Source organism: Ambystoma mexicanum, chromosome 5p (genome assembly GCF_040938575.1).
Source record: "Ambystoma mexicanum isolate Mex_15411 chromosome 5p, UKY_AmexF1_1, whole genome shotgun sequence".
Taxonomy (NCBI): domain Eukaryota; kingdom Metazoa; phylum Chordata; class Amphibia; order Caudata; family Ambystomatidae; genus Ambystoma; species Ambystoma mexicanum.
The window spans coordinates 496,836,472-496,863,209 of NC_090930.1; the positions used below are offsets into that span (position 1 = coordinate 496,836,472).

The following is a 26,738-nucleotide window of genomic DNA, read 5'->3' on the forward strand; positions in this document are numbered from 1 at the left end:
CTCTGCTTCAAAGTATGTGACACAATTAGTTTCACCCCACAGGAGTACAGGCATGAGTAGTGCCTAAACTACTTACTTAGCCCTCACACTTCCACAGAACAAGAGTGATCCCAATCATAAAGGTGAAACAAGCAGAGGTAAGATATGCATCCTTCGTCTTTTGTGTTAATGTGGGCCAAGGGAAGGCTATACTGTTATGAGAGGTGTCAATGTGCAACAGTAGCAACACAAACCGCAATAACACAACAGTCCAAAACAATGGAATGTTCAATCAAGGTTATATACCCCCCCCTGTAAAGGAAGACAAGATAAATTAAGAATGTAAAAGTGCATGCACTTTTAATACTTAGCAGGGAGGGTAAAAGACAAAAATGCCACAGTGTTTAAAAATGATATGCTTCTTGGTGTAAAAGGTGCAAAAGGAGCTAGGCCAGTCTCTAGGGCCCTGACAAATGAACCAGGGGTGCTGGGTCCTTCTTCCTATACCTTAATCAGTTCTTGGCAGTTCAACAGCATTGAACCAGGTTTCTTATCGTTGGGCTTGCGAGTCGTACCAGGTTTGTATGTGGAAAGTCACAGTGATCCAGATGGGCAGCATGTGTTGAATCTGGTTCGAAGGGTGGCTCATTGTGGTTAGATGCACCATTCCAATGAAGCAGGCCAATGGGGCCACCGTGGTTGGTTCGATATTTGATCACTTGTAGTAGATGAAGATGCTGGTGACTCAAGATGCTTGGTCGAGATGCAGAGGTTCAAAATCTTTCTGCAGCGGTGCGAGTCTGCTTCCAGCAGAGGAATAGTGCGGCAGCGGCTGGTTTGAGTATGCAATGACGTTTCCCATCGATCAAAGATGTACCAAGGCAGCACAACAGGTTATATTGGTTTGAATGCGTTCATATGCGATCAATGATAATTTGATGCTGTTGGACACAGTAAAAGTGAAAGAAGTGAGCTGTTTGGCTTCTGAGGTTGCTGTTAGTCCCAGTCCAGGGGCTCAGGGACAAGATGAGTTCTTATTCTCCATCTCCCAACCCTTGGACCGGCAAACAACTGCAGAGGTTCTTCACCTTCATTGAGATCCTGGGTACCAGTGTAGCTGGCAAAGAAGCAAGTTTTGCTCCAGCAACATATCACCCCCAATGTGTCCTGGGACCAGATAGGGAGCAGAGCTTGCCTCTGCCTTGAAACCCTCAATCTTCACCTCACTGGTGGGGAGCTCTGGAAAGACCAACTCTCCCAAAAAGAGTTCCAAAGTTAACTCCTCTTTCAATCTGCAGGAATGGATCAAAGAAGGGTGGGAAACCCCCTTTTTTATTGATAAAATACCACAGGGAACCAATTCCTTTCCTTGTGGCTCCTGGCCGTTACCTTTTAGCATCATACCCAAAGTGCTTTGTACTAAAGGAAGTTAAGGAGACGGGAAGGGGTACAAAGAAAAACAAGAATCCTTCACCAACTGTGCTGAATTCCCGCTGACTACACAAAATCCACCCTCTTCTCAGGCCCATAGCATCACAGGCCCTTTGATATGCAACACCCTGGTGTGAGGCTAGTCCTTTTGTTTAGGACGTGCCCTTAGACTCCTGTTTCCCAGCACAACTTCTGAGGGGCTGTTCTGCTGGAGAAAGGTGTTACCCAACCTCACAAAAGATAAAAGGAAAGGGTTAGTCTTTCAGTCTCTTGTCCTGCTGGCTGAGCAGTGACATGCTGTCTGGCTAGAATACACACAACCCTTCCACAGTTGACCTGGGCTTACAGTGTTAACATGTGTATGATTCAAATAAGATGTGGCTTTAACTATTATGTGAATATATAATTCCAGTCACCATACCCCAACTTAGGTATTGTTCATGATTAAAGAGTAATCTGAAACTAAGATAATCATTTGTCATAATTTTGTGGTTCTGGAACAGAGGTGCAGATTTTTAATGCAGCCTCTCTGCTGAAGTGGCTTGGATGTCACAGCAGCTGTCAAGGGTGCACCTGTGACATTTGAACCTGTTCTGTGCCACTGGAGAGCGTAGGCTGCAGGTCAGGAGGCTGATGAAACAGGGCATGTCATAGACCTTAATGAAAGGAGGGGGGTTCTTATCAGACCACCCTTTCTGAGATGGAATTACCTGCATCATTATATAAATGAATACAAATAAGGCATGTACACCCTTGACTCACAGAGGGTTTACTCAGTTCCTTAAGAATTTTGGAAAGTTCTTTCAACACATTTTAAGAGTTCTCTATCTTGTATGCAACATTTTTCTTCTTAGCTTGACGGATCTCACACTTATAGACATGTTGCTGTTGTTTTCAAAATATTTCTAGCTTTGAATCATATGGCCATCTCCTTTTTCTCTATAGATTCCTGTTTTCCTGTCGTACTTGATTTAGGTTTGTCAAGAACCGGCCTTTACTGAGAGGTTTCAAGGGACTTTTAGATTGTTTGCTTGACGCAGCATTGTCAACTAGCTCGCTAAGACATTTCTTTATACAGGCTAGAAAGATCTCTGGGTCATTTTGATAGGAGATATGACAGATATTACTGATAGTGTTTTGTTCACAGATTTTCTAGCAAAGCATTTCCAGGACTGTGAGGGAACCATCAGTCAGCGTTTTAGGTGTGTTCATCATTGGCATGATTAGCTCGAAAGCTAAAAGGAATAATGTAATAAACTTACACAATAAGGAGAAAAGGGCGATGTGATGAACGCTGAAGTTTCTAAATAGGCGACAGATGTGAAGATCTGGTCTAAAGTATGGCCACCTTTGAGTCGGGCTATGAAATGTTTGCCGTAAACCCAAAGTCATCAAAGACCCTAACAGATCCGTCATGTCGCAATGTGACTGCAGTTCACACCGATAATTCAGCTCATCAAGGACAATAACTTGAAAATGACCATTGATAAAAGATGTGATATTATCTACAAGATTATTAATAAAAGATTGTTTTTGGGCCAAACATCATCTTTAGAAAGTTATTTCCTAGCTGTAACTTAAGGGTCGCAGTGTCTCTGTAGGTAAGGGCATTTCTGGAACAGCTGTTATTTCTAGGCCTGCTTCATAAATAATTGCCAAACCACCACCTAAGTTATTTGGTCGTGATTTGACCATGATTCTGTATGTCGTGTCGATGGAACAAGATCCAAGAATGAATCATTAATGTTCTCTGTGATCCAGGTCTCTGTTAAACAGAGAATGTCTATCTTTGATTTAAAAAGCATGTTATGTATCAATATTCTGTTCTTGACTGCAGATCTTGCAATTTAATAATAGTGCAGTGATTTGTCAAGGCTACTATATATGTCCTGTTTCATGGTATGCCCATTTTTCACTAGCTTTTAGAGATCTACAACAGTATTTTCCTTTATAGTGGGCCTTTACTGTTTTATCTGTAATGTACTTTCCAAATGTAAGTCATCGTTACATTAAGTCATCTTTGAAAAAATACAACTGGAACGTGAAATGAATGCCAACAAATAGAATGTTTACATTTCTAGTCACTAGTATATGTTTCTTACGTCCACCGTTCACATGTTATTAAAGGTCTTTTCTATAAATGTATGTTTTTATTGTAATTATTTAATTTCCTTTGTATTCCGTGGTTCTGACACTTGAATATAAATATTGTTCATAGTATCTTGGAAAGAATGCGCAAATTAATCCTGTTAACTTCATTTAAAAGTTCAGGTTGGTAAGCACGTTAACATTTTAGTGTGACATAAAATCCGTAAAACAAGAAAATTACTCTGTATTAAAATAGATCAACTGCATGATGTGAAATCCTCTACACTTGTCCTCATGTAGTACTAACCTCTCTTCCTGTTTTGATTTATACAGCCAATCAACTGATTCCACAATGACTGAAAGTTCAAATTGCAGATTCAGTAATCTTACATGGGATCAAATTAGGATTTTGGATCAAGTATTAACTGAAGTAATTCCCATACATGGAAGAGGCAACTTCCCAACTCTGGAAGTAAAGCCAAAGGATATTATTCATGTTGTTAAAGAACAGCTCTTGCAAAAAAATATTAAAGTTCGAGACATTCGCTTGAATGGCTCCACCGCTAGTCATATCCTTGTAAAGCAAAATGGAACAAGCTGCAAAGATCTTGACATCATCTTTGGTGTTGAACTCCCAGGGGAACGGGAGTTTCAGATTGTCAAAGAGATTGTTTTGGATTGTCTTCTAGACTTCCTGCCAAAGTGTGTCAATAAGGAAAAGATCACTGCTCTTACTATGAAAGAAGCATATGTGCAGAAGATGGTCAAGGTTTCCACAGACCATGATCGATGGAGCCTCATTTCATTGTCAAACAACAGTGGAAAGAATGTGGAACTAAAATTTGTCAATTCTCTTAGACGGCAATTTGAGTTTAGTGTTGATTCCTTTCAGATAATACTGGATTCAATGCTTATCATTTACAAGGACAAAGATGGCATATTGGCAAAAGACTCCCACCCTACTGTTGTGGCAGAAAGCATGTATGGGGACTTCAAGGAAGCAATGGATCATCTGCGATATAAACTAATTGCAACCAGAAATCCAGAAGAAATCAGAGGCGGAGGCCTCCTGAAATACAGCAACCTTCTTGTTCGAGACTTCAAGCCTACAAGTGCAACTGAAATCAAATCTCTTGAGCGCTACATGTGCTCTCGATTCTTCATCGACTTCCCTGATGTGAACGAGCAGCAGAGAAAGATTGAGTCTTATCTACGGAACCATTTCATTGGTGAAGAGACAAGCAAGTATGACTACCTTATGACTTTGCGTGGAGTAGTAAATGAGAGCACTGTTTGCCTAATGGGCCATGAGCGAAGACAGTCTTTGAACATGATTACAATTTTGGCTCTCAAAGTGCTTGGAGAGCAAAACATAATTCCAAATACAGCAAATGTCACATGCTACTACCAGCCTGCTCCATATGTTAGTGACAATAACTTCAGCAATTACTACATTGCTCAAGGACAGCCGGCCTTCTTCTTCCAGCCATACCCACTTCACATTCATATGCAGAGTGGGCTCGTTTAGAAACAGAACATGATGAACACCTAAAATAAACACCCCAGCAAAGCAACATTTGGCAAATTCACTGTCATTCATGAACTTCATTGTTGTTCAACATCTTTCACCAGTGTCTAGTTTGAAATCATCTTTCAGATCATGCAAACCTCTGTATTGCATCTAGGAAATAATTGCCTTTCAAGTAATGTTGTTTACAATTGTTAGAGCTGTGTGCTACTGTATTATTAATAGGCCGGTTTTTCACAGAGCTTCGCTGTGATGGCATTGTACAGTGTACTCCTTTGATCTCAAGAGTAATGGCTCATTGTGAGGTATCACTGTACCAGGAATGGTTGTTCTTTGTTCTGTTTTCATTATAACAAGACTGAAGCATTCCAGTTTGGGGCATGGTGTGACCAATGGTACAGATGTATTAGAAGTTTATATTTGTGAATAATTTGAAAAGGCAGCCCTCCCAATACTCTTTGGGTAAAAAAGGTTGTATTCTGGGATTGTATTATTTTTCATCATATCGGATTCATTGATTTGTTAACCAGGCATTCTAGTGTCAAACAACATGTTTGACTTAATTCGGAACATTGTAGGAATAAGCAAGTTTATAAAAGAAATAGGAAAATACAAGTTGGTGGATAGCTCAGCTAGTAACGTAGAATCTCCGCAAACCTTTTGTTGCGCTGTTAAATCTCTGCAATGTAATCTCTCTAGGAGGTTCTAACCAGTGCCAAATCTTTGCGTTAACTGTAATTGTATATGACTTATAGCAAACATAGTGCCTACATTTTGCCTGTTCCAGAGTCCAGCTTGATTTCTTTTACAAAGCAGTTTCTTTAATATTTTCAAGACCGTAACCTCTTTTGATTAAGTAGTTCTGAGCAGGGATTACAACATTGTACACAATCTTTAAGACTACATATTTGTCATAAGCACCTTCCCTTACAGTTTGGTGGGTTTTCACTTTCTTGGTTAGCATCCAGTGGGAAGTCCAACAAGATGTAAACTGTCTTGTGAACTGGTAACAAAAGCAACATTCGGTTTAGCTAAAGAAAGACTAAAAATAATTGAACATTTCGGTAACTTTCATTTTTGCTACACACTACTTTCCTGGAGAGTCAATACAAACTGAATGATACTGCCAAAAGAGAACCTTGTGAGACAGCTCAATATGTTTTCAAAAAGTAAACGTGTATCTGGGATTTGATGTATTGTATGACGCTACCGGTCATATGCATGCTTGGATGTTTGTGTCCTCGGTGAAGAGTGGGTATTCTTTCAGGAGAAAAAATATTTATATTTATTTTGTTTTTACCAAAGACGAGTTGGTAAATATGCCACAGAAGTGCCTCCTTGTGCCAGCTGCCACACTAAAGCTGTGAATTATATTTGAAATTGTCATTGTAGCTACAAAATGTAATATATAATGTTTGTAGAGAAAAAACAATCCTGTGTAAAACCTGTTAACGAAACCGAATATCAGATAACACTTTGGGCCCGATTAATGAATGGGGTTAGTCACATACCACACAGTTCTTGTGTTTACAAGTACTGCACAGCCCAATCCTTCTTGAATCACCTATTGGCGGCATGCACGATACTTAAATATTCATAAGGCTTTAGAGCCTTAATAACATCAGTATTTACCCCAATATTTTAAACATGCTTTTCTGTTCCTACCCTGTGACTGGTCAAACCACCAGCAGTAGAAGTCAGGCACAAAAGGGGTCCGCGTCAACCAAGGATGCACATGAATGTGTAAACGCCCCATAACACTGTCACTTTATGTGCATCAGCATATGCAGAATACCATTTGAGGGCATGATGGCAAACCCCACAAGCTAAAGGCAAATTGGGAATTGGGTTGGGCACACACTGCGCCATTTTTGTTCCGTGTCTGTAGTTTTGTATGTATACGTTAAAACACACATTTCATGAATTGGGCCCTCCGTATCTCACTACAGATTTTTCTGTATGACCGGTAAGGTGTGGAAGATACCATAGTTGTTTTGGTCACACATTTCAGTTGGAAAAGTACTCTCTCATATCATTCAGGTGTGGTCATACATCACATTACTCTACAACCTTAAATCTTAACAGTCAGTTACATGTTCTCTGTTTACATATTATTTTCAGTCGAGCAAGCTGTATAATGCATGAAAAGGCTGGTCCTTCCAGGAAAAGCATAAAGTGTGTTTTGTTTTCTAAAAAGGCATATTTGTATTCCACCTGATGGTTTTCCTATAACCATGCACTTTGAATGCATTCTAAGTGTTTAGTTTGTGCGTGATTTGTAGTCGCCAACAGTATATGGAGTGCATCAGAACTATTAGAGTTCTTCAGTTTTAATTGTTAGTTGGAGGTGATATGACTATACCCAGAACACAGATCCAATATTTGATCTAGTCATTGATTAACAGATTGGTGTTTTATGAGTTGTGTATGTCAGATTAACAGTGATATACATGCAAATAATTAAAACCACTTATGTAAAAATACCCATGTAGAGTGTGCATATGTCAGGCTTATTGCAAAACTAACAGTGTGTTCACAATCCATATTTCACACGGATCATGTTATTTCCCCTAAATTATTTTACACAGTTCACTGGGTTGGCTTTATTGCTGTGGAATATGAATTTCATCAAATGGGAATCTTAGGAGAATAGCCTAGTCAACTAGACTAATTGTTTTCTGAATATGGCCCAAACACCCTTGCACAGTGCGCAAATACGAACAGCAGTGGGTCCACAAGCCGTATCTGTTATTCCATTGAGTTTAAACATTTCGCTGGAATTGCATTATTCCCATGACATATGATTGCCATCAAATAAGAAGCTTATGCTGCTAGCCTGATCGTTTAGGACCATTGATCTCTAGCAATGACCATCACGTGAAATTTGAAATAATCAAAACGTAGTATGTCCTTTGTTTCCATACACATTTGTTCATTGGTGTTCATTGGTGCACATTGTGAACTGGACAATGCAGTAGGCAGCATTGAACCAAATTAATCAATGTTGTATGTGTAACGAGGATCTGTGAAACTATATGTAGTCAATCCTCTTTGTTTTTTCAACAACCATCTTCCCCCAAAAACTTTTAACAACAATTCTGGTGTTCAATCATTAGGTGACTGCTGCAGATTTATATATCAATTACTACTTCGGACCTAATCTTTTATACGGTTCCTTCTTGAACTTGGAAAATATGTTCTGTTGCTTCGCTAAAACCTCACCTACCGAATGACATAAAGGGAGTAGATTTTAAATTTTTTATAACATTAGTGAACTTCCCACTTTTAATTATTATTTTCCTGTTTGAAAAAATGTGCCATATTAAACAAAGTCAAACTATAACATGAAAAGTAAATGTCAAGCCTTTGTGAGTGACAATGTTGGTTGCTCGTAGTAATTCCTGACAGAGAATAGGGATTCTGTTAATGGCATGGAGGTGAGTAGCATGTATAATACACTTTCCTTTAGTTTATATAAGCAGTAGAAATGGAATTAAACGAAACTGAAATGTCATGTAAGGCCCATAATCCCTTTCAGAGTCTGTGGATCTCCGTATCCAATTTATCCTCCCTAGCCATGTCCTCATTTCACCACTACCCATCCCTTGCAACAATCCAGGGCAAGAACATCAACCACCACGATTCCCAGGATGCATCTTGTCTATGTCGACCAGTCAGAGCCCTGCCCATTCATTGCAACAACATTCCAGGGTAAGAATATCACATGACAATATTCACAGGATACATAGTGTTTATGTATACCTGTCAGAGCATGCAACCATTCAAAAGAACTGTCCTGTAAACTGCTCCACAGCTTGTAATACCAAGAGCTAATACTCTGTGCCATTATTGGAATCCCTATACTTTGTCATAGATTACTTGGGGCAATTGGAATTCTGTGGCATGACACAGACACTTCCCAGTATGCAGCACAAATCCTTGCAATCACCACAGAAGCAGCTCGGACGATAATGTTAAAATATAATGTATGATAAGCAGGTTCTTGAGTCCCTTCACCTACCCTAGAATGTTCTGCAGACCAAAATGCCTTGAATGTCATAGCTCTTCTAGCTGAATTAGGGCTAAAAATTGAAACATTGATCCTGGTGAAAGGCATGACCCATCTTGCAAAGGAAGGGGAAGAGGTTTGCAAACGGAAATAAATAACTGATTTGCGGACATCCTCAGACCAGTTGTCTGGTCTTTAACTCTTTGAGACATCTTCCTACACAGAGAGTGGGAACTTCCCTGAAACATGGAAACTCAATCAAAGAAGCAGTCTTCATTCTACGAGAAATCCTGAAGGAAACTCCATCTGGTTAATGGTATGATAAGGGTGAGAGTAGCCAAATGATTCCCAATGCAGCCAGGACTGGACTTGCTGGCAGACTCATATGACCTGTTGGTACTGGGATCCCATGATTTATTGATAAATAGTGAAGCTTGTAATAAAACGCCCTCTAGGGCCCATCTGACCCCAAATCAGCAATGTTCTCAGCGAAAGGAAACCTGACTGGACATCCTTACCGCTAGAGGATACCACACCTGGGTAAGCCAAAATAATGTTCATAGAGCTATCACAGCCCCCTGCTTCTGAAACCTGAGCAGAGTTTGTGAACAGGGCATACATCACCTTGGTGAAAAAATAAAACCTCAAACTGAAAAACCTCAGTAGGTCAACCTGGTTGCAGACAGGTGTATATGAAGAGGGTTCTGCCAATCCCGAAGTTGCTGCATCTCCGCTCAGTTCAACATCCAGTTGCTGCTGTCTTCTAATGACGGCACACCAGTCTGCCAACTAGTTGTGTTCCCCTGATATAAATTCCACTTTTACCTTGATATGATTGCTGAGGCAGAAATCTCAAAGGATGGTCTGAGAGATCTCTAGATCATATACCTCCAGTCTATTTTTATATCTTGCTGCCGAGACATCGACCATGAACAGACCCATCACAAAATGCTGACCAGTTCTTTCAAAAGCTGTGAATAGCAAAGGCAACAATCTATCAACAGATGATATTATAAAATCACTGCTAATGAGAGCCCAGTCGGAGGTCAAGATGGAACCGCATCTGGTGGGCCATCCTTTCAGGCTAGCATTGGTCTGTAAGCAAAGATTGGGAAAGGAAGGGAAAATTGCTATGCTGTTCCAGGCCTCCATATTTGCCAACCACCGTTCCAACTCTGCCCATGACTGGAAAGTGGCGCCAAGCTTGGTCATGTAAACCTCTAATTAGAGTCTGTATCTTTAGTCTATGCATGGTTGCGTTGTGCAGAGATGCTGGGAAAACTGCTTTAAACAACAGAACACCAGATCTTCCATCCTGGAAACATGATAGAGATCAATGGTAGACCTTGCACTCTCCTCAAGTCCTTCTAAATGACCTGTATGTTGGATCTCGGCAGGCCCAAACCGGAGGACCCACACAATATCTTAATTTTAGAAACAGCATCTTCCAGAAAAGAGTCACCTCACAGTTGATGCGGAACCCCAGTCAATAATGTAATTCCACTGTTATGAAAGATGAATTAACACCTCTCTGTGGGAACAAGACATAATACAAATGTTGTTCAAATAGATAAGTAAACACATGCCTCTCTCCCCCAGAAAGGCCACACTGATTTTTTATGAATTTGTGAAACACCAGGGGGCTGATGAGAGCCTGAAATGGATGGCTGCAAACTGATAGGTCATTCCCTTCCAAGCAAATTGAAGGAATTTTCTGTGAGTCCTGAAGATTGGTGTTGTCAGATAAGGATCAAGTCTGACTGACCAACCACTCTCCAGGATGCAACACATCTTTCAAATTAGCAATCAACTTCATATCAAAATGAAGGTAGATGATTAAACAGTTGAGATCACAAACATTTATCACCAGATTAAAGACCATGGGCCTCATCACGAGTTGGGCTGTAGCCCTTAAATGCGGTGGTAACGGTATTACAGCCGCATTTAAGGGCTGGCCCTATCATGAGTTGTGCGCTAAATGGGCTGTTTTACCTCCAGCCTTTCTCTGGAGGTGAAAATCCCCTGTTTTCGGCTGTATTACCGCCGGCTGCAATAGCCCGCATAATTAGCGCTGAAAATGCCCCATTGAATCCAATGGACCCAATGGTGAATGGGGATTTACTGTTAACACGCAACTCGTGATCTGGCGGAAATACCGCCGGACTGGTCGGTGCTAGGGCTATTACAGCCGGGCTGTATTACAGCCGGGATACAGCCCAACTCGTGATGAGACCCCATGACTTTTCTGCAGATTACAAAAATATTGCTGATGAAGCATTCAGGGCTCAAGGGAGTCTGCCCTATGGCCTTCATCTCAAGCAAACCACCCACCTCCTGACAAATGGTCTTGTGATTTCCTGCAGATGTCCTTTTTTCCTGTATTCATGAATGCTTATGCGGCATCTGCAAGAATCTTAGCATGAACCTCTTAACTGACTGCCACACCCATGGGTCTTGAGAAACCTGCAGCCATTTTTTCCACTTCCTTTGTGTTCTTCCACAAAAGGGAAACCCATGTAGTAATCTACCAAAATTTCCTCTGAACCACTATCCTCTTAAACCTCTGCCTCTGCATCTGAAGGACTGCCCTCCCTGGTGGAAAAATATGGTCTTGGGTTACTCAAACTCTGGACCACTGATCCGTGGTCTAGGGAAGATGTCTGCTGCCCTTGATCCCCTGCCAGCCGAGCGATTTTTATCTAGGCCAACCTGGGAAGAGAACCCATGAGAAAATGTCTTTCTCATAGAAATCTGGGCCTTATCAATGAGTGAGAAAGTATTAAAATATTTACCCATGCTTTTCACAAGATTCTCTCTAAGTGGATGTTTATCAGCCTGAGAGGACTCAATGAGACCATCTAACATTGGGATTACCTTCATCAAAATGCCCTTCCCTCCTGGACATACGTCTTGCTGGCATCGCTATTCGCCCACCCGCTCACCTCCACTGGGTTTTAATGCCTGACTTTCAAACTTGGCATCCTCTGCCAAGTTAAAAATCTTTACTAAAGGTAAACAATCGAGGATTTTGGAAAAATGGGCATTGGACACTGTGCTTTGATCTTGCTATTAGCCATTGAGTCAAACTTGCTGCACAAAACACTATCTATATAGTCAGCCTCAGGCCTGCTCCCCAGAATTGGAGTGTTCAACTCATTTTAGATCAAAGAAGGCAACCTTTACTGCTTTTTGTAACCCCAAAGAACCCTCCCCCAGGTTATCCTCATCATTGGTGTACCCTTTAATTACTTTAGAAGGAACCTCTGAATCACCATACCATGCGACAATCTGGCCATTTTAGACATCTTTGAATTCTCCTCATGGCCAAAGGGTTGCAAATGTGCACAAGGAACATTCTATATGGACGTTCTGGGACTATCCCAGCCCTGGGGTTGGTGGGCATAAGGAAATCACTAAGCACAGCTCCCACATGTGGTCTGTGTTTTTTTGGGTGGGGCCTGAAGATGAAAGAGGAGCACACACCACATTGCCGGCATTAGCCCTCCTCCCTCAGGAAGTCTAAAGGTAATGGCTGGGTAACTTTAGAAAAGTTCTTGTTCATAGCATCAAATGCCTTAGCAATAGGCATCATCCTTTTTTTTTAATATCCTTTACACAGCATCATTGACCGGGGAGTCCTCAACATTAATGACATCACTCCTCCAGTCATCGTAACCCTGAGCCAGATAGTCTGATTAAACAATCCTCCACTCTCCTCAGTTCTCTGGCTATCCTACCTAGCTTGTTCTGTAGAAGCTAGACTTTATCCCACAAACACCATGACAAATGGCTAAAACGGCCTCAATATTGGGTTAATACCCAGTGACTGGAGTTTTTAGCTGCTTCCAGAGCAGCACCATATCCACTGTGGTCTTGTACAAAGAGGCATGTCAGAGTCCTTCGGAGTGATGATGTAGAGTGCTGCAAAGACCTTTCCTCTACGACCCAGAGCACACAATGAACATCCCCTATTCCTTACTGCTTTGAAACTGAGTCATTTGGCATGGATAAAAGACCATACAATTATAATTGAACGCAAATGAAAAACACCACCACTCTATCCTTTATCAAAATACCTCATAGAAAGAGAAGTGAAAAACAATTGAACTTGTCTGGTATCTACACCAGTAAGAAAAGAGGTTGAGACTGAGGAGGATATAGTTGATTTCACAGAGATCCACAGTGATTGGAGGAGACGATTATGAACTCCTTAATGGGCTATACGACTTCAGCGCATTTTTGTATTTATTTAAATATTTTACTGCTTATAGGATTTTGATCTGTTGTGAATCCTACTGATACCACATGTTAATCTACTTATTTGAAGATCATTTGCTTGATTCCAACAGTTGTGAATTCTACTGTACATGTTCCTTAACATGTGATATAAGAATAAATAATAGTTAACATCTGTATTATGGTCCTATAATGGCATCTTGGGATTCAGGCGACATTTTCAAACCAATTAGTATTGCAGGATTGGCGGTGATGGTTTATCATGTCACCCAAATCCCTCTATATACACCCTCTGTACATAATAAGGTTATTTTGACAAGTGTGTTTTATTTGTCATCAGAGCCAGTAGATGCCAACTCTGCCACATAAATGACAATGTGCAATGTGGTACAATTATCAAATGCAGCATACCTTACACCAATTAATGAAAATACAATGTTAATCTATGGGAGTTGGCATTCCCCAATGAGTCACAGTATGGTCACTAACATAGACTGCCAGAGGTCTCTATTTCCACCCTTAGATGTACATTCAGCCCATGATTTGGGTCAAGGTGTTTTAGCTCCTTTTTAATAAAATGCTTTGGGGTTGGTCCATCGCGATCAACCAAAGTTATAGCATAATTGGTGATCTTCTATCTCCCACTTCTCTTTAGAAACAAACTTGGCTAAGTCCCTTCAAGAAATAGCTTCCTTTTACCTAGATTGTTTTGAAGCACATTTCTTTCGTAAGTAGTTGTAAGCAGCCCTGAATATGTAAGCCTTACCAAACATTGATAAAATAATGCTTACACAACATTCTGGTCTTCTGGGTAAAACAGGAAGTAGCATACACCTGTCTTATTTGAAATAATGTATCAGATGGTAATGCCATCAGAATTGTTTCTTGTACTGCATTATAATTACATATCAAATAGGCGAAGCTCTGTGAGTGTTCTGAAAAATCAGGATGTCTTATGAACACGTTTGGAAAGTGACCCACTTTGCAAGATGTCCGAAAGAAAAGGAAAAACATTTTTATCTGAATATTGTAATCTGATGCATAGGTAGCATTGCAGGAAAGACGTTTTTAACGTCACGTTGTATGTGTAACCTTTTATGTTCATTAATTGGGATTGTTTAATGACTTGTGGGATCACACAAACACCCTCCTCCCGCAAGACAATGAAAGAACACTTAAATAAATGGTATAGTTCTGTTGTTTCTTGCAGTCCACAGTTAAGTTATTGATGTCATTTTGCTTAACATATAGGCATGTAAAGTAAGTGAAAAGTGTTGCATTATGAGTTAAAATCCAAACCACCTTTCCCACTTAGTTCCCTTTGATATTGTGAATTATGCTTTCTTTTAAACATGGAATCCTCATCTGTAAAGCACTTTGGAATCTTGTTAGGGATATAAATTGTTATCATCTGTAAAGCACCTTGGGATCTGGTTGAGGATGTAAGTTGATATCATCTGTAAAGTCCCTTTGGATTTGTTTCAGTATGTAAACTGTTCTATACTACCATGCCATTACTATTATTCTGCACTATTCAGTTGCTTCGACAAGGCACTTACAGCAGATACGCCAACATGGTAATATTAATAAACAAGTGATAGACTCAGACTTGTGAAGAATATAAAACTGCAGTTAGTTTATACAAATGAATACAAAGCAGTGATCCCTTGCATAATTTTCATTACTGATATACTGACATAATGAACACTAAACGTTGACTGATATTCTGGAACAATATTGGCTGCCTGGGAGACTGCAGTATTCCTCTGGTGTGCATCCATTATTCACCACAACAGAAACAGGCTGCAGAGCCAGATTAGAAAATGAACCCATCTCTGCCTGGCCAAGTGGGAACATTTACTGGATTGCCTTTTTTCTGGCTTGGCAAATTAAGATATGCTCAGTGGGTGGGAATGAGGCTGCTAGTAGAAAGGTTTTTGCTTGCAGATACCCCCCACCCCCTGCGCTTGGAGGCCTGTTTGATGTCCTCCAAGGAGGGATATACATATCCTCTGTGATACCCCCACATTTTTGGGGGATAAGGAGACCTCTATGGGCGGTGTCATGCTTTAACTTGGCTTCTATTTTTACCTGCTCCGCTTATACCAGAAGGCTAATTGGCTAATTTCAATATTAGTTCCAGCCAAGCAGTGGGGCTTGCACACATTTATATGAGTTACTCCACTCATACAAAGGTGTTCTGCATTACTTGTCTGAGGTTACTTTCACCAGGGTTTTCTTGCCAGCATAGAACACTTGGTTGTGTCTGACAAACGGTATGCAATGGGCAGGTTAAGGTTACCCCAGTGATCATCTTAGCTTCCACAGGGACAAGCATTTCTGTAACGTGAGTGCTTTATGTGGAAGTAAGAGTCTTTCACTAGTGCAAACACATATGCCACAGTTTTAGATTGTTTTCTAGTTGTGAAAATAAGTTGTAATATGGACCAAACAATACGTGCTGCTTTGCTTTGCTGCAATGATTACTTTTTGCTGGTAAAAAAAATAATTTCCTTAGGAAAATGCTAGCATACAAACCTGATCTTAAAACTTTGCATTTGCTGATGGAGGTCGTGATTGTTAATCCAGAGTTCTTTAATCACACGTAGCATGTTATATTCAGAGCCAGTTTTTCAACGGAGAGTGTAGTGTTGTGCCCTTTTCTTGTGGAAACCACAACTTACCAAATGCGCTCAATGCACTTTCCCTGGAGCTTAGATTTCCCTAAAGTTAAAAACTGCACACAAGATACAGATTCCTGTCAACCTCATTTCTAGCACATAGTATTGGAATGTAATTAATATGCAAATGTAACTCAGGTATTCTTAGTGTCACTTTAATTAATAGTGTTGCATCTTTGCATGTCATTTAATGTTACAAACATTTCTGATATTTCATGTTCTGGTAATATGTAGGTTACCAAATAGTTTTCAGTAAAAACTGTTCTACTGTATGTCCCACTTTGGTTAAATGTAACTTGCTAATTCTAAGAACCAGTGATTTGTAAGGTTTTATGTGTTTAATGCTCATACATATTGTTGATTCGATCTAATGGTATATAATACGATTTGATCTAATGGTATATTTCATTGTACACATAATTTAGAATGATTAAAATGTAATTTACAGTAGCAAGGTAAGCGCTGGTATGATATTCTAACTGATTTACACCATCGTCACATAGCCATTTCTTTAAAAAAAACAACGAGTTTAATGTACAATGGCTCCATGTGCAGTTGTACAGTTCCACTTCTGTATCTTTTATTTTTTAAGCTCGCGTTGCTCTGTTATCTTTAGCACGTTCCTTCTTTTTCTTAAAGGGAGTAAGCAAGCATTTCTAATAAATACACCAAGGAAATGGCTCTAGATGCCTAAAATGTAAACCTGTGCCAACACATGGTCCTTGGTAACTTTGTGAAAAATCCTATGATATTTCAATCACATAGCCTCCAATTAACATAGTTATAGAATGTATAAATATTAATGTAATGAGTCATTCCTGACTGTATTTCTCACTATAGTATATATTAATGTATACAGTGATTGATTTTACAGGCTGTGTATCTATTTATTTGCACTGTGGGCAAAATAATAATAATTTTGCTCAACCAAAATTGAGAGAGTCTGTTGAGAAAGAAATGTTCACACAAATGAGCTGCAAATCTATATAGAACAGCACCTATGTTCTGTGAAACTACACTGCTAGAGATTCTATTGAGACTCACATGACCAATGCCATTTCAGTTTCAAGATAAAAATGGGTCTGACAAGCTGATAGCTTGTTGGCATCCAATGGAATTACTCTTGTTCCAAAATGTAGTCTTGCTAAATTTCGCTAAGATTTGGTTTTAAGTGTAGGTACCTGTAGTTACCAAAACAAAAATAGGTTTGTGGTATTCCGAACAATATCACGAGCAATGTATTCTTTCTCTTGTTTAGTCACAGTGTCCTGGGTAACATGTTTGGAAGACATCAGATACTCTGGGTGTCAAATGTAAATCAATATGACTGTATCAGACCAATCCCTAGATTGGCAGAAATGAATTCCACTTGCAATAGCATAATGTCTGTCTCACACAAAGGATTGGTTTAAATCCAAGACAGGATACGACCCCTCTGCAAAGGTTGAATACTATTCTTTGCAATATTAAAGTCAAAAGCTTTGTTAATCAGGCCCATGGTGGGCAGAGGACAATCACTCTTCCCTTGTGTGCCATGGTCTTTCTGAAAACACTATTGTTGGTCAACTTACACCATCGTATGTGGCAGTGTACAGAACAAAGTATCTGTACATGCACACCATTTCCCTAGTTCATACCTTTTCAGTCGATGTTCATCCAATGAGTATCTTTCTTCTGGCAATGCAGACATGGGATTTGCAGTAGATGTGACAACATTGAATTTAATAGCATCATTTAGAGTATTTTCCCCCTGAAGCTATTTATCCATGTGAAGGCCTTCTCCGTGGGTTAGATATGGCTGCTCACAATTGGCCTGCTTGTAACTCAAAATACCCAAATATCTTGCAGTAACACAAAATTCAAACAGCTTCTGCCTAAAGCCTTTGCATAAAAGCTTCTTGACTTGAATTGTGAAATCTTTCCTGCTGTTTCCTTCCACACTTTCCCGTTTTTCGCATGGGAAAATCAGATACACTAAGGATCATGTACTGCGTCTGTAAATGTCTTTCCAGCAACATTTGATACCTTCTGATTAGTAGAGACATGCCTACATTTTCCTGTGTCTCCTTGTGAAGCATCTTCACAAGCAGTGTTCCTATCTGTCTATCGATAGTTTTCAGGTCTTATTTGACTCAAGAAAATCCATTGGCATCAGGTCACTAAAACCATAGGGTTAGACGATATAGCTTAACACCACACTGTTTGAGCCTCTGATGACACCACAGGGAGTGAGCGCGGACGAGATTTGACCCTGCTAACATCACATTAACTTACATGGCACAGCTGTTGAACATAGTTATCTCAGAGGAGTTAGATACAACATTGTAGAATAGCAAAAACGAACCACAGATTAAAGTCACTCAAATGAGTCACACTCGTTGATGCAGGTGTACACGTCGCAGTTGCAATACATTGCGACCCTCAAATTATATTGATGCCATCGGTCCCTTTGCCACAGAATGCCTGGTCTTCAGTTCCTGTCTGTTCCTAGCAGGGCACTGTCGGAAGGAAGGGGCATACAAAAGTTAGGGTTCAACCTAGTCTTCACCTAGTAAGGACGTATGAAGTGGTTCGTCTGAAAGCTGCTATAGCCTAAGAAAAGGTAATGGGAATAGGGTCACGATAGTAACCACCAATGCCCCTGGAACTTGATACTGGACTGAAAAAGCTTGTTTGCAATTTGAGTTTCTTGCCCTTTTAAATGCTTTCACTTTATAATCATATGATACAGATATGGTCTACCCTTCTTTCACATTGTTGCAACCTGTCATAGAATTATTCTTTGGGATAAAGAATACACCCTTCAGAATTCTTTCACATGGTAACATAAGAAGAGTGAGCATGTGAAAGGAAGACTTCATAGGCCTGTTTAACAAAGCCTTTTTCAATGGGACTTTCCCATTGAAATATGCTTTTGTAAAGCAGGCTCTGTGTATTGTTCTGCGCAGATTGTACTGCTACAACCACTGAAGAAAAAACAGAAGACCTAGGTGAGCAGCTGCCTTTTCAAATGAGCACTGCTGCACGTGGAAGCGTTTGCCACCATTACCCAATTAAAGGGCTTTACTATCTCTTGAAAATACTGTAATATTTTAGCAAAAAAGTGATGTCTTGCCACTGCATGTGCTTTTCAAAGGAAGGACTTTGCTTCCTTGCAAATAGTCCCTTTCGGATGATAATTGACATTTATTTTTTCTACTTAAGCAACAGTCCTACACTTCCTTTCCTTACATTAAAGGCGTGAACGTCATATGAATATTATTTCCATGTGTAACTACTAATAAAGATCTACTTGTTCATAAGTTGGAAATATTGTTTTGAACTACAGTAGTAAGGATTAGGCAGTGAAAATGTCAAATACTTGCTTAGCTCTAAATGACCTAAAAAACTGTGTTTACAACATTTAAACCATCAAACAGTATTCTGGGTAAAACACTGACTTAATGTTTGCTATGTACCTTTTCGTATGTAATTGCTGATATTCTCTATATATTTTTATGAGTCATGTGTATGTATATATTTCTGTATTTCTGAGACTTGCATGTTGTTATGTTTGTAACGCACCATTTACTGACGGCAGGCGGTCCATGATATAGTGACGGTTTCTGGGTCTGTCTGTGCAAATTATTTTTTTAAATGATGTCTTTATTCTTATTACAAAGTCTGATATTTCCTATGCCATTGATTCCTCGTTTGTTAAGTCGGTTTCATGACTTGAGTGTACTGTGTTTGATACATGATAATAATATGTAATTCAACAGATTAAAGATCATTTTTAATAATAAAAACACTGTGAAATGTACAAGGATGTGCAAACTGTATAACACAAGTGTCTGATGGTTTCTTTATTATAGAATTTCCACAAATAGTTCCCTAGAAAAGATGAATATTTGTTGTTTTGACCAATAAAAAGATAAACTATTATAGCCACAAAACAGAAATGCACAGAGAAATTCAAAATCGTATTTGTTTTCTTGTATGCATCCACTATTCTACATAAAATTCAAAGGTGATTTTGAATCAATGAAACTTTGATGTATGAGTAGTGCATTTACCCTTTTTAATGGGTATGCAGTGTAATTAAGTTTCATTGGTGTTATGCCTCATTCTAGCCAATCCAGTCCAATGTCATTCAATGCCAGACAGCTATCAGAGCCCTTTCACTTGTTTAAGGGGTTACAGGTTCCAATTATGCTAACAGAGTGGCACTAAACATAGCCCCATAGCACTCTTATTATATATGTGGAAGACAATGTAATGCAGGCATACATGGTAAAATCAGTGAAGACGACACCTAGGCAAGTACCCCTTTAATGATGGCATGAAGATTGAGTGTATTGGAAGTCTGCCAATCTGCTGACCTAGTACCTCTAAAGAATATATGAGAGGTTTGTGGCATCCGGCTTGTTATCTGAAACTATGCAGACAACTATGATTACTGTTCTCCAGATACCAGGCACAAATGTTACAGATTCCCATCACACCAAACTCCCATCCTTATTAATCTGCGACATGATATTTTAAGAGGTCAAAGCTAACAAACTATAAATGTCAGTAAAGGTATGATAGATCCAGACCAGGCAGGTAATGGATAAGGAGAGCACAGACTGACATAAGAATGTCATCTTATCACAGACAGCTGGTAAATGGCTGCATAGAGTCACACAGAAAATTGTAAAGTTGACAGTTGTATAAGCTGGGTTAAAGTGATATACATTTTGCTAAAAGCAGTGGTCTAGACTACCAATAGGTCTGATGCCTTCCTGTTGCTCAGCAAGTAACAACGGTCGGCCCTCTCTCTTAGACACTCTTAACTATTGGTAAACCACGGTCTGCTTTGGTTAAACAAATCCTACGACAGACTACATGAGCAAGATAGCACTTTATGTAGAAGATATCTTTCTGCACCTTACATGATTTGAACAAAGAGTCAAGGAAAAAGGAAGCTTATGACCAAACTGTTGACCATAGGATCAAATGGCTGAAGTCAGAAATTTGCCACAAGGCTTGTTCAGTGAACCATGCAAATAAAGATACTCCCCTCAGATGGTTATAGGATGTTTATTGGTACTATCTGCTTATCTGCTCTCCAACCTTGATTCTAACTTTCCCTCTGTCCTCATCCTTCTTGATCTCTCTTCTGCCTTCAACACGGTCAACCACACCATCCTGCTCAACCATCTCCGTGATAATCTGGGTATCACTGATCAGGCTCTGGCCTGGCTGACCTCTTTCCTCTCTGATCGACCCTCCCAGGTCCAACTGGGGTCTTTCCTATCATCTATCTACCTCTCGACCTGTGGGGTTCCCCAGGGGTCTAACCTCTCACCCTTGCTTTTCAACCAATACCTGGCAACTCTCGCTCACTGCATTGCCATTTTCTGCTCAAATTTCCAGTGCTACGCTGATGACACTCAACTCATTTTCCGGCTGCCCTCGGCCACCTCCTCTCCCTCTCTCATCTCTGACTGCCTAACTGCCATTCAAAATTGGTGTGCCGCCAATGATCTTTGAATGCCAGCAAGATGGAGATCCTCCTCATCGGCACACCATCTCCATCCTTTTCCCTCACTCTCTGGCCGGTCTCCCTTGGCCCTCCTCCTACCCCTACCTGCGAGGGTAAGAACCTTGGCGTCATCTTTGACTCCAAGTCCCATATCTCTGATGTCTCTAAAAAGTCAAACTTCCGACTGCACCTCCTCAGTGGTATTCTGCCTTTCCTCTCCTTCCCCCCGAAGCTCATGGTATCCCAAGCTCTGGTTCTCTCTAGCTTGGACTATTGTAACAGCCTCTTTCTAAATCTACCTGCCTCTACTCTCCGCCCTCTACAACTTATCCAGAACAGGACTGCAAGACTTTTCCTTGGCCTCAAGCCCTGGGATCGTATGTCTCCAGCTTTGAAATCTCTCCATTGGCTCCCAGTGGATGCAAGGATTAAATTCAAAACCCTCTGCTTTGTCCACAAGGCTTTCTGGGGCCAGGGTCCAAAATACCTTCAGCTATCTCTCCGCAAATACCTCCCCTCTCGAGCTCTTCGCTCCTCTACCTCTAACTCCCTCAGGGTCAGTCGTTTTTTAAAGAACGAGCTGGGGGTAGATCTCTATCTTCAGCTGGGGCCTCCCTCTGGAACAGCCTCCCTGCCACTCTAAAACTTGAGGAGAACCATCTCCGGTTCCGGAAGCACCTCAAAACCTTCCTCTTAGCTTCTGCCTTCGCTCCCCTTCTCCCCTGCTGATCTGCTCTCTTGGCACTGTGCACCTGGCCACCCTCTGTCCCCTGGGCCCAGGTACCTGCTCACCCTGCCACCTTCCTGCACTGCCTCCTGGCCACCCCTTGCACTGGGGACTGTATCTGTACCCATACAGCCCCCCCTTTTTCTTATTTTGCTGCACTTATTCAGACTTACCCAGTCTGCTGCCTTAAGCTCAACACTTGCCACTTGCTGGCTGCACTACCACAGTTTGCCTCAATTTTCTATTTATTTTATTTATCTGCGCTCCTCGGCTTCTGCACTTTCCACTCTCCCCCTTCCATGCACTTTTTCCCTTTTCCCTTTCCCATGCACTTGCGCGTGCTCAATGTCACTGGGCCTAGTAAGATCGTTTTTATGTTGTGCTGTGTTCTCCCTTGTTCCCCTCCCTTGCCTAGTCGCGCTCTGAAACACTTGTGTACGAGCGCAATACAAATAAAATATCAGATCATATCATACCCTTGAATGTAAATCAACTCAAGAGTGGACACATTCCTAGACATAATATTCAAGCGATTGTTAACACACTTCCCCAGAAAATTGAGGAATCATTTAGTCTGCTACTGGATTTGGATGTTACCACTGCCCCCTTGGACTTCTTTGCTTTTGCTGCTGGGTCCAGTTAAACTCAGCAGCCCAGATGCATAGCCAAGCAGCTGCCACCAGGATGTTATTGCTGGGTTTAGGAGTTTTGCCAGCTCCCTGTCCTAGGACTCTGGCTCTCTTGTTCAACAGCTCACATTAACGCACCTCCTTTAGGTCTCATCACATTCTCATACCCAAGAGAAACTTCTCAAGCCCCTCTCATTCTCTATCCTTGTGCATCAGCTTCAACTCCTTGATACTCTGCCACATGCTTGCTCCAACACCCATGCAGGGCTCACGTATCACCAACTCTGAGATAGCGTACTCCACATAACCACATTTGTTCTTTCTGGGCTTGACATTCTCTCTCCTCTAATCTTCAATTCTCTGCTGAGTTACACCTCTGCTAGCATTTCAGGGCAATCCTCTCTTGTCACTGAAGGATTTCCATGCTCTGCTTTATCCCACTCCTACTATCTTTGCTGACTCTCCACTCTTATCAGGCTCCTCCCTCTCTGTACTGATGTTTCCCTGCCATGCCCGATTTCTCTCCACACTCACCTCCTCCCTCCAACAAGCACTCTTACTTTCCTCCTCCCTATTTTCATTCTCCTTTTCGCTCCTTCTAGTGTGGCTTTTCTTTACACTTCTCTCCCCCTCCTCCTCTCCCCAACTGGTACTCTGCCTCCTCTCACCCTTCAAATGATGTTCCTCCTTTCCTCTTCTCCTCTCCCTTAACCCTCCTCTATAACAGATGCATCTCCTCTCGATTCACCCTCCACCTTCTCCCTACAGCCTCTGGCCTTCTGAACACCCTCTGACCGCTCTCTATCCTCCAGCCTCCTCTGAATGCACTCCTCCAAACACCCACATCCTTCTGTTGAGTCTGCACCATATGATATGGGCCCAGCTATGCCTTCATGACAGCCTTAGCCTAACGTGGTAAATATGTGTTCTATAATTTTTTTCTGTAATTTGACCAGTTGCCTGAATTGACTCTTTGGCCTATCTTCTGAGTATTTGGCACTGCTGCTTCCTGGCATGCTTCGGCAGGGGGACCGAATAAAGAATCTCACTGCCATCTTGTATTTAATTTTAGCATATGCACGAGGGGAGCCAATCGCTTTGGAGCCACCTCTGACAAGGAACTATGCCCTCTCCTTCATTCGAATCTGAGTTCTGCAACTGATGGACTACATATGCGTGAACAAGTTTGCTTGCAGATTAAACCTCTGCTTGGCTGTGTGCGGAATGGGATATTTAGCATGGTTAATAAAACGAGCCCAGGATTCTACTCATGTCAGGATCCCTTAAAGTGATAGCACATTGTTGCAATCTGTGTTAAGCCCCTGCCTCCTGACATGCCAGCTCTATGCCCAGCATCAAAGCATGAGTGTTGTTACCTGATCACCCCATCAACCTAACTGACAGGCAGGATTATTTTGTCACAGGGGAGTAGTCTAGATAAAGAATATAATATATAATAATGAGGGACGACACTAGAGTCAAACACATTTAGGGGTAAGCTCCCTGATACAAGTGAGTATATGATTTAAATGGAAGGATAAATGATTGATACGTTCATTCTGATGCAGAGTTTTGTAATTCTTGCAGCCTTTTATTGTATTGAACCTCACAAGAGATGCTTCCGACTGAAATACTGAAGAATACTAGTTTAGCAACACAGAAGTACCAAAATAAAGAAATACAAATGATATAGAAACACTCATTCGAAGGGATTGTGTCCTCCGACGTATTCCTTATCTTGATAGATCACTTCCAGCTTGCTAGCCTCGGAAATTTTTTTCAGTAGAGGGCGCTGCGCGTCGTAGGTCCCTCGAGTTGGTGTCCCTCGACAGCCTCTGTATCGGCGCCGACGTCATCGTACATATAAATAGACTCGTGCAGCGTCCATTGCTCAGTTCCGTTTTTCCGTGCTTTGTGGGACTCGAATCGTGTTGCTCAGTTCTTTCTTCAAGTATTTCTTATTATTCCTCGAAGATATCTTCTTCATTCGATGACTTCCTCTTCCGAACCGTTGACCCCATGGTCCGGCTTCAAAAAGTGTTGGGATTGTGGGAAGAAAATGTCATTGACGGATCCTCACAGGATCTGTTTGTGGTGCCTGGGATCGGAGCATCACTGTTCGGAATGCGAGGACTGTATGTCCATGACGGCGAAAGCCCTGAAGGAGCGTAAGGGAAAGCTAGAAAGAAGTAAGACTCTTAAAACTTCAACTTCTTCGAAAGTTTCCTCGGCAGAGTCGAGACATTCGTCTCCTCGCCGTCACAGGAAACATTCTCGCTCAAGGTCTCAAAGCGGTTCCCATCAGTCTTTGAGATCCAAACACTTGAAAAAGAGGCGTCATAGATCTCCCTCTTCCTCGTCGTCTTCTACTTCTCCGGAAAGGGTCACCTGACCCACGAAACACAGCTCTCCAGCTAAGTGAGAGGAATTCTGTAAGAAAATGCTTAGCGTCTGCGAGAAAGCGGCCTCGACCCCCTCGGAGACGGCTAAAGTTGATACCCCCGGTGAAAGACCCAAAAAATCGAAACGCTGCGAGTCGTTGCACCCGGCGAAAGAAGCTGCCCGAGAGCGTCATGAACCCTCGAGCAAAGGCAGTAAGACTGCGTCATCGACACCGTCGTCGAAGGTTCCTTCAACTCATAAATCTGCGCCATCGACGCCTTTATCGAAGGGTCCGTCGACACACAAATCGGTCGAATCGACGCCGTCTTCAACGCCGCTGTCGACACCGATAAAGGACAGACCTACTGCTGTTACTACATCTCAGTCAGTAGACGTACCGAGGGCTTCCACCATGACCTCGAGGATATCGTCGATAACCTTGACAACTCCGAGTAGGATTCCGATCCTCTAGAGTTCTTCGAGGCCTCTTCATACTTTTTCGACGCCTTTTTCGGTTTCATCGAAGCCTTTGACTTCCGCGTCGACAACTTTGACGTTTTCTCAACTGGTGACTACAAGCTTGGCCCCTTCTGCTTTAGAAATGGGTTTTAAACCATACCCAAGGTCAGATTATTTCAGGGATGTGTACTCTATATATATGAGGAAAGGGAGAATTCTGACTGTGAAAGACCCTTTGGGTTACAGAGGACCACTACACCTATACCAGAGGAATTTATCTCTGAAGGGAATAGATTGAAGGACCTTCAAGACTCTTTTCATGAGACAAGTGGTTTAGATACTTCTCCAGAAGTAGAATTCGCTAAACCAGACCCAGGGGAACATGCTGAGACCCCTTATAGGGTCTTAATGGCCAGAATAATAGAGTTCATGGGGTGGTCTACACCTTCACCTTTTCAACAGGATGATCTTATGGACATTTTACTTAAAGGCCCACAGGAAGATCCTGTGGTTACCTTTCATACTGCATTGCAGAGAAAAATATCTGTCAACTGGGAAACTCCTGAGGCTATCCCAGCAGTTAACAAAAAACTATCTGCCAAATATAGGGTATCTGCTTCTGACCCTGAATATTTGAGCAAACATCCAACCCCAGAGAGTTTGGTTGTACAAGCAGCAACTTCATCGAACAGTAGATCTGCATACCCTACTATTCCACAAGACAGGGATGATAAAAGGTTTGAAGCTATGTTAAAAAAGGTCTTCTCGGCATGTAGCATGGCGCTTAAATCCATTAATGCATGCTCGCAAGATTCAACCATACACTTTGGGAGTGTGCTTCATCTGCGGCTGACTGTCTCCCGGAAGGAGAGGAAAGGTAAGCATTTCTGAACATCATTAAAGATGGCAAAGACGCAATGTGTGAGTCCCACCAAACTGGCATTGATTCTGCTGACATTATCAGCAGGGCCATGGCAGCAAGTACTAAAATCTGCAGATTTGCATGGTTGTGAAAGTCTGGTTTTGCTCCAGATGTACAGGCCAGACTTTTGAATATGCCCTTTGACGGCACTTCTTTGTTTG

At 41.4% G+C, this 26,738-nt stretch overlaps 1 protein-coding gene across 1 annotated transcript in view; it reads left to right on the forward strand.

The window, feature by feature from the left end:
- Positions 1-5,083, forward strand: part of TENT5D (terminal nucleotidyltransferase 5D) — a 340,303-nt gene extending 335,220 nt beyond the window's left edge. The window contains 2 exon segments of the mRNA XM_069612908.1: positions 3,832-4,987; positions 4,990-5,083. Of these exon segments, the coding sequence (XP_069469009.1) occupies positions 3,851-4,987; positions 4,990-5,055 (1,203 nt within the window). The 5' untranslated portion in view covers positions 3,832-3,850 and the 3' untranslated portion in view covers positions 5,056-5,083.
- Positions 5,084-26,738: the final 21,655 nt, after the last annotated feature.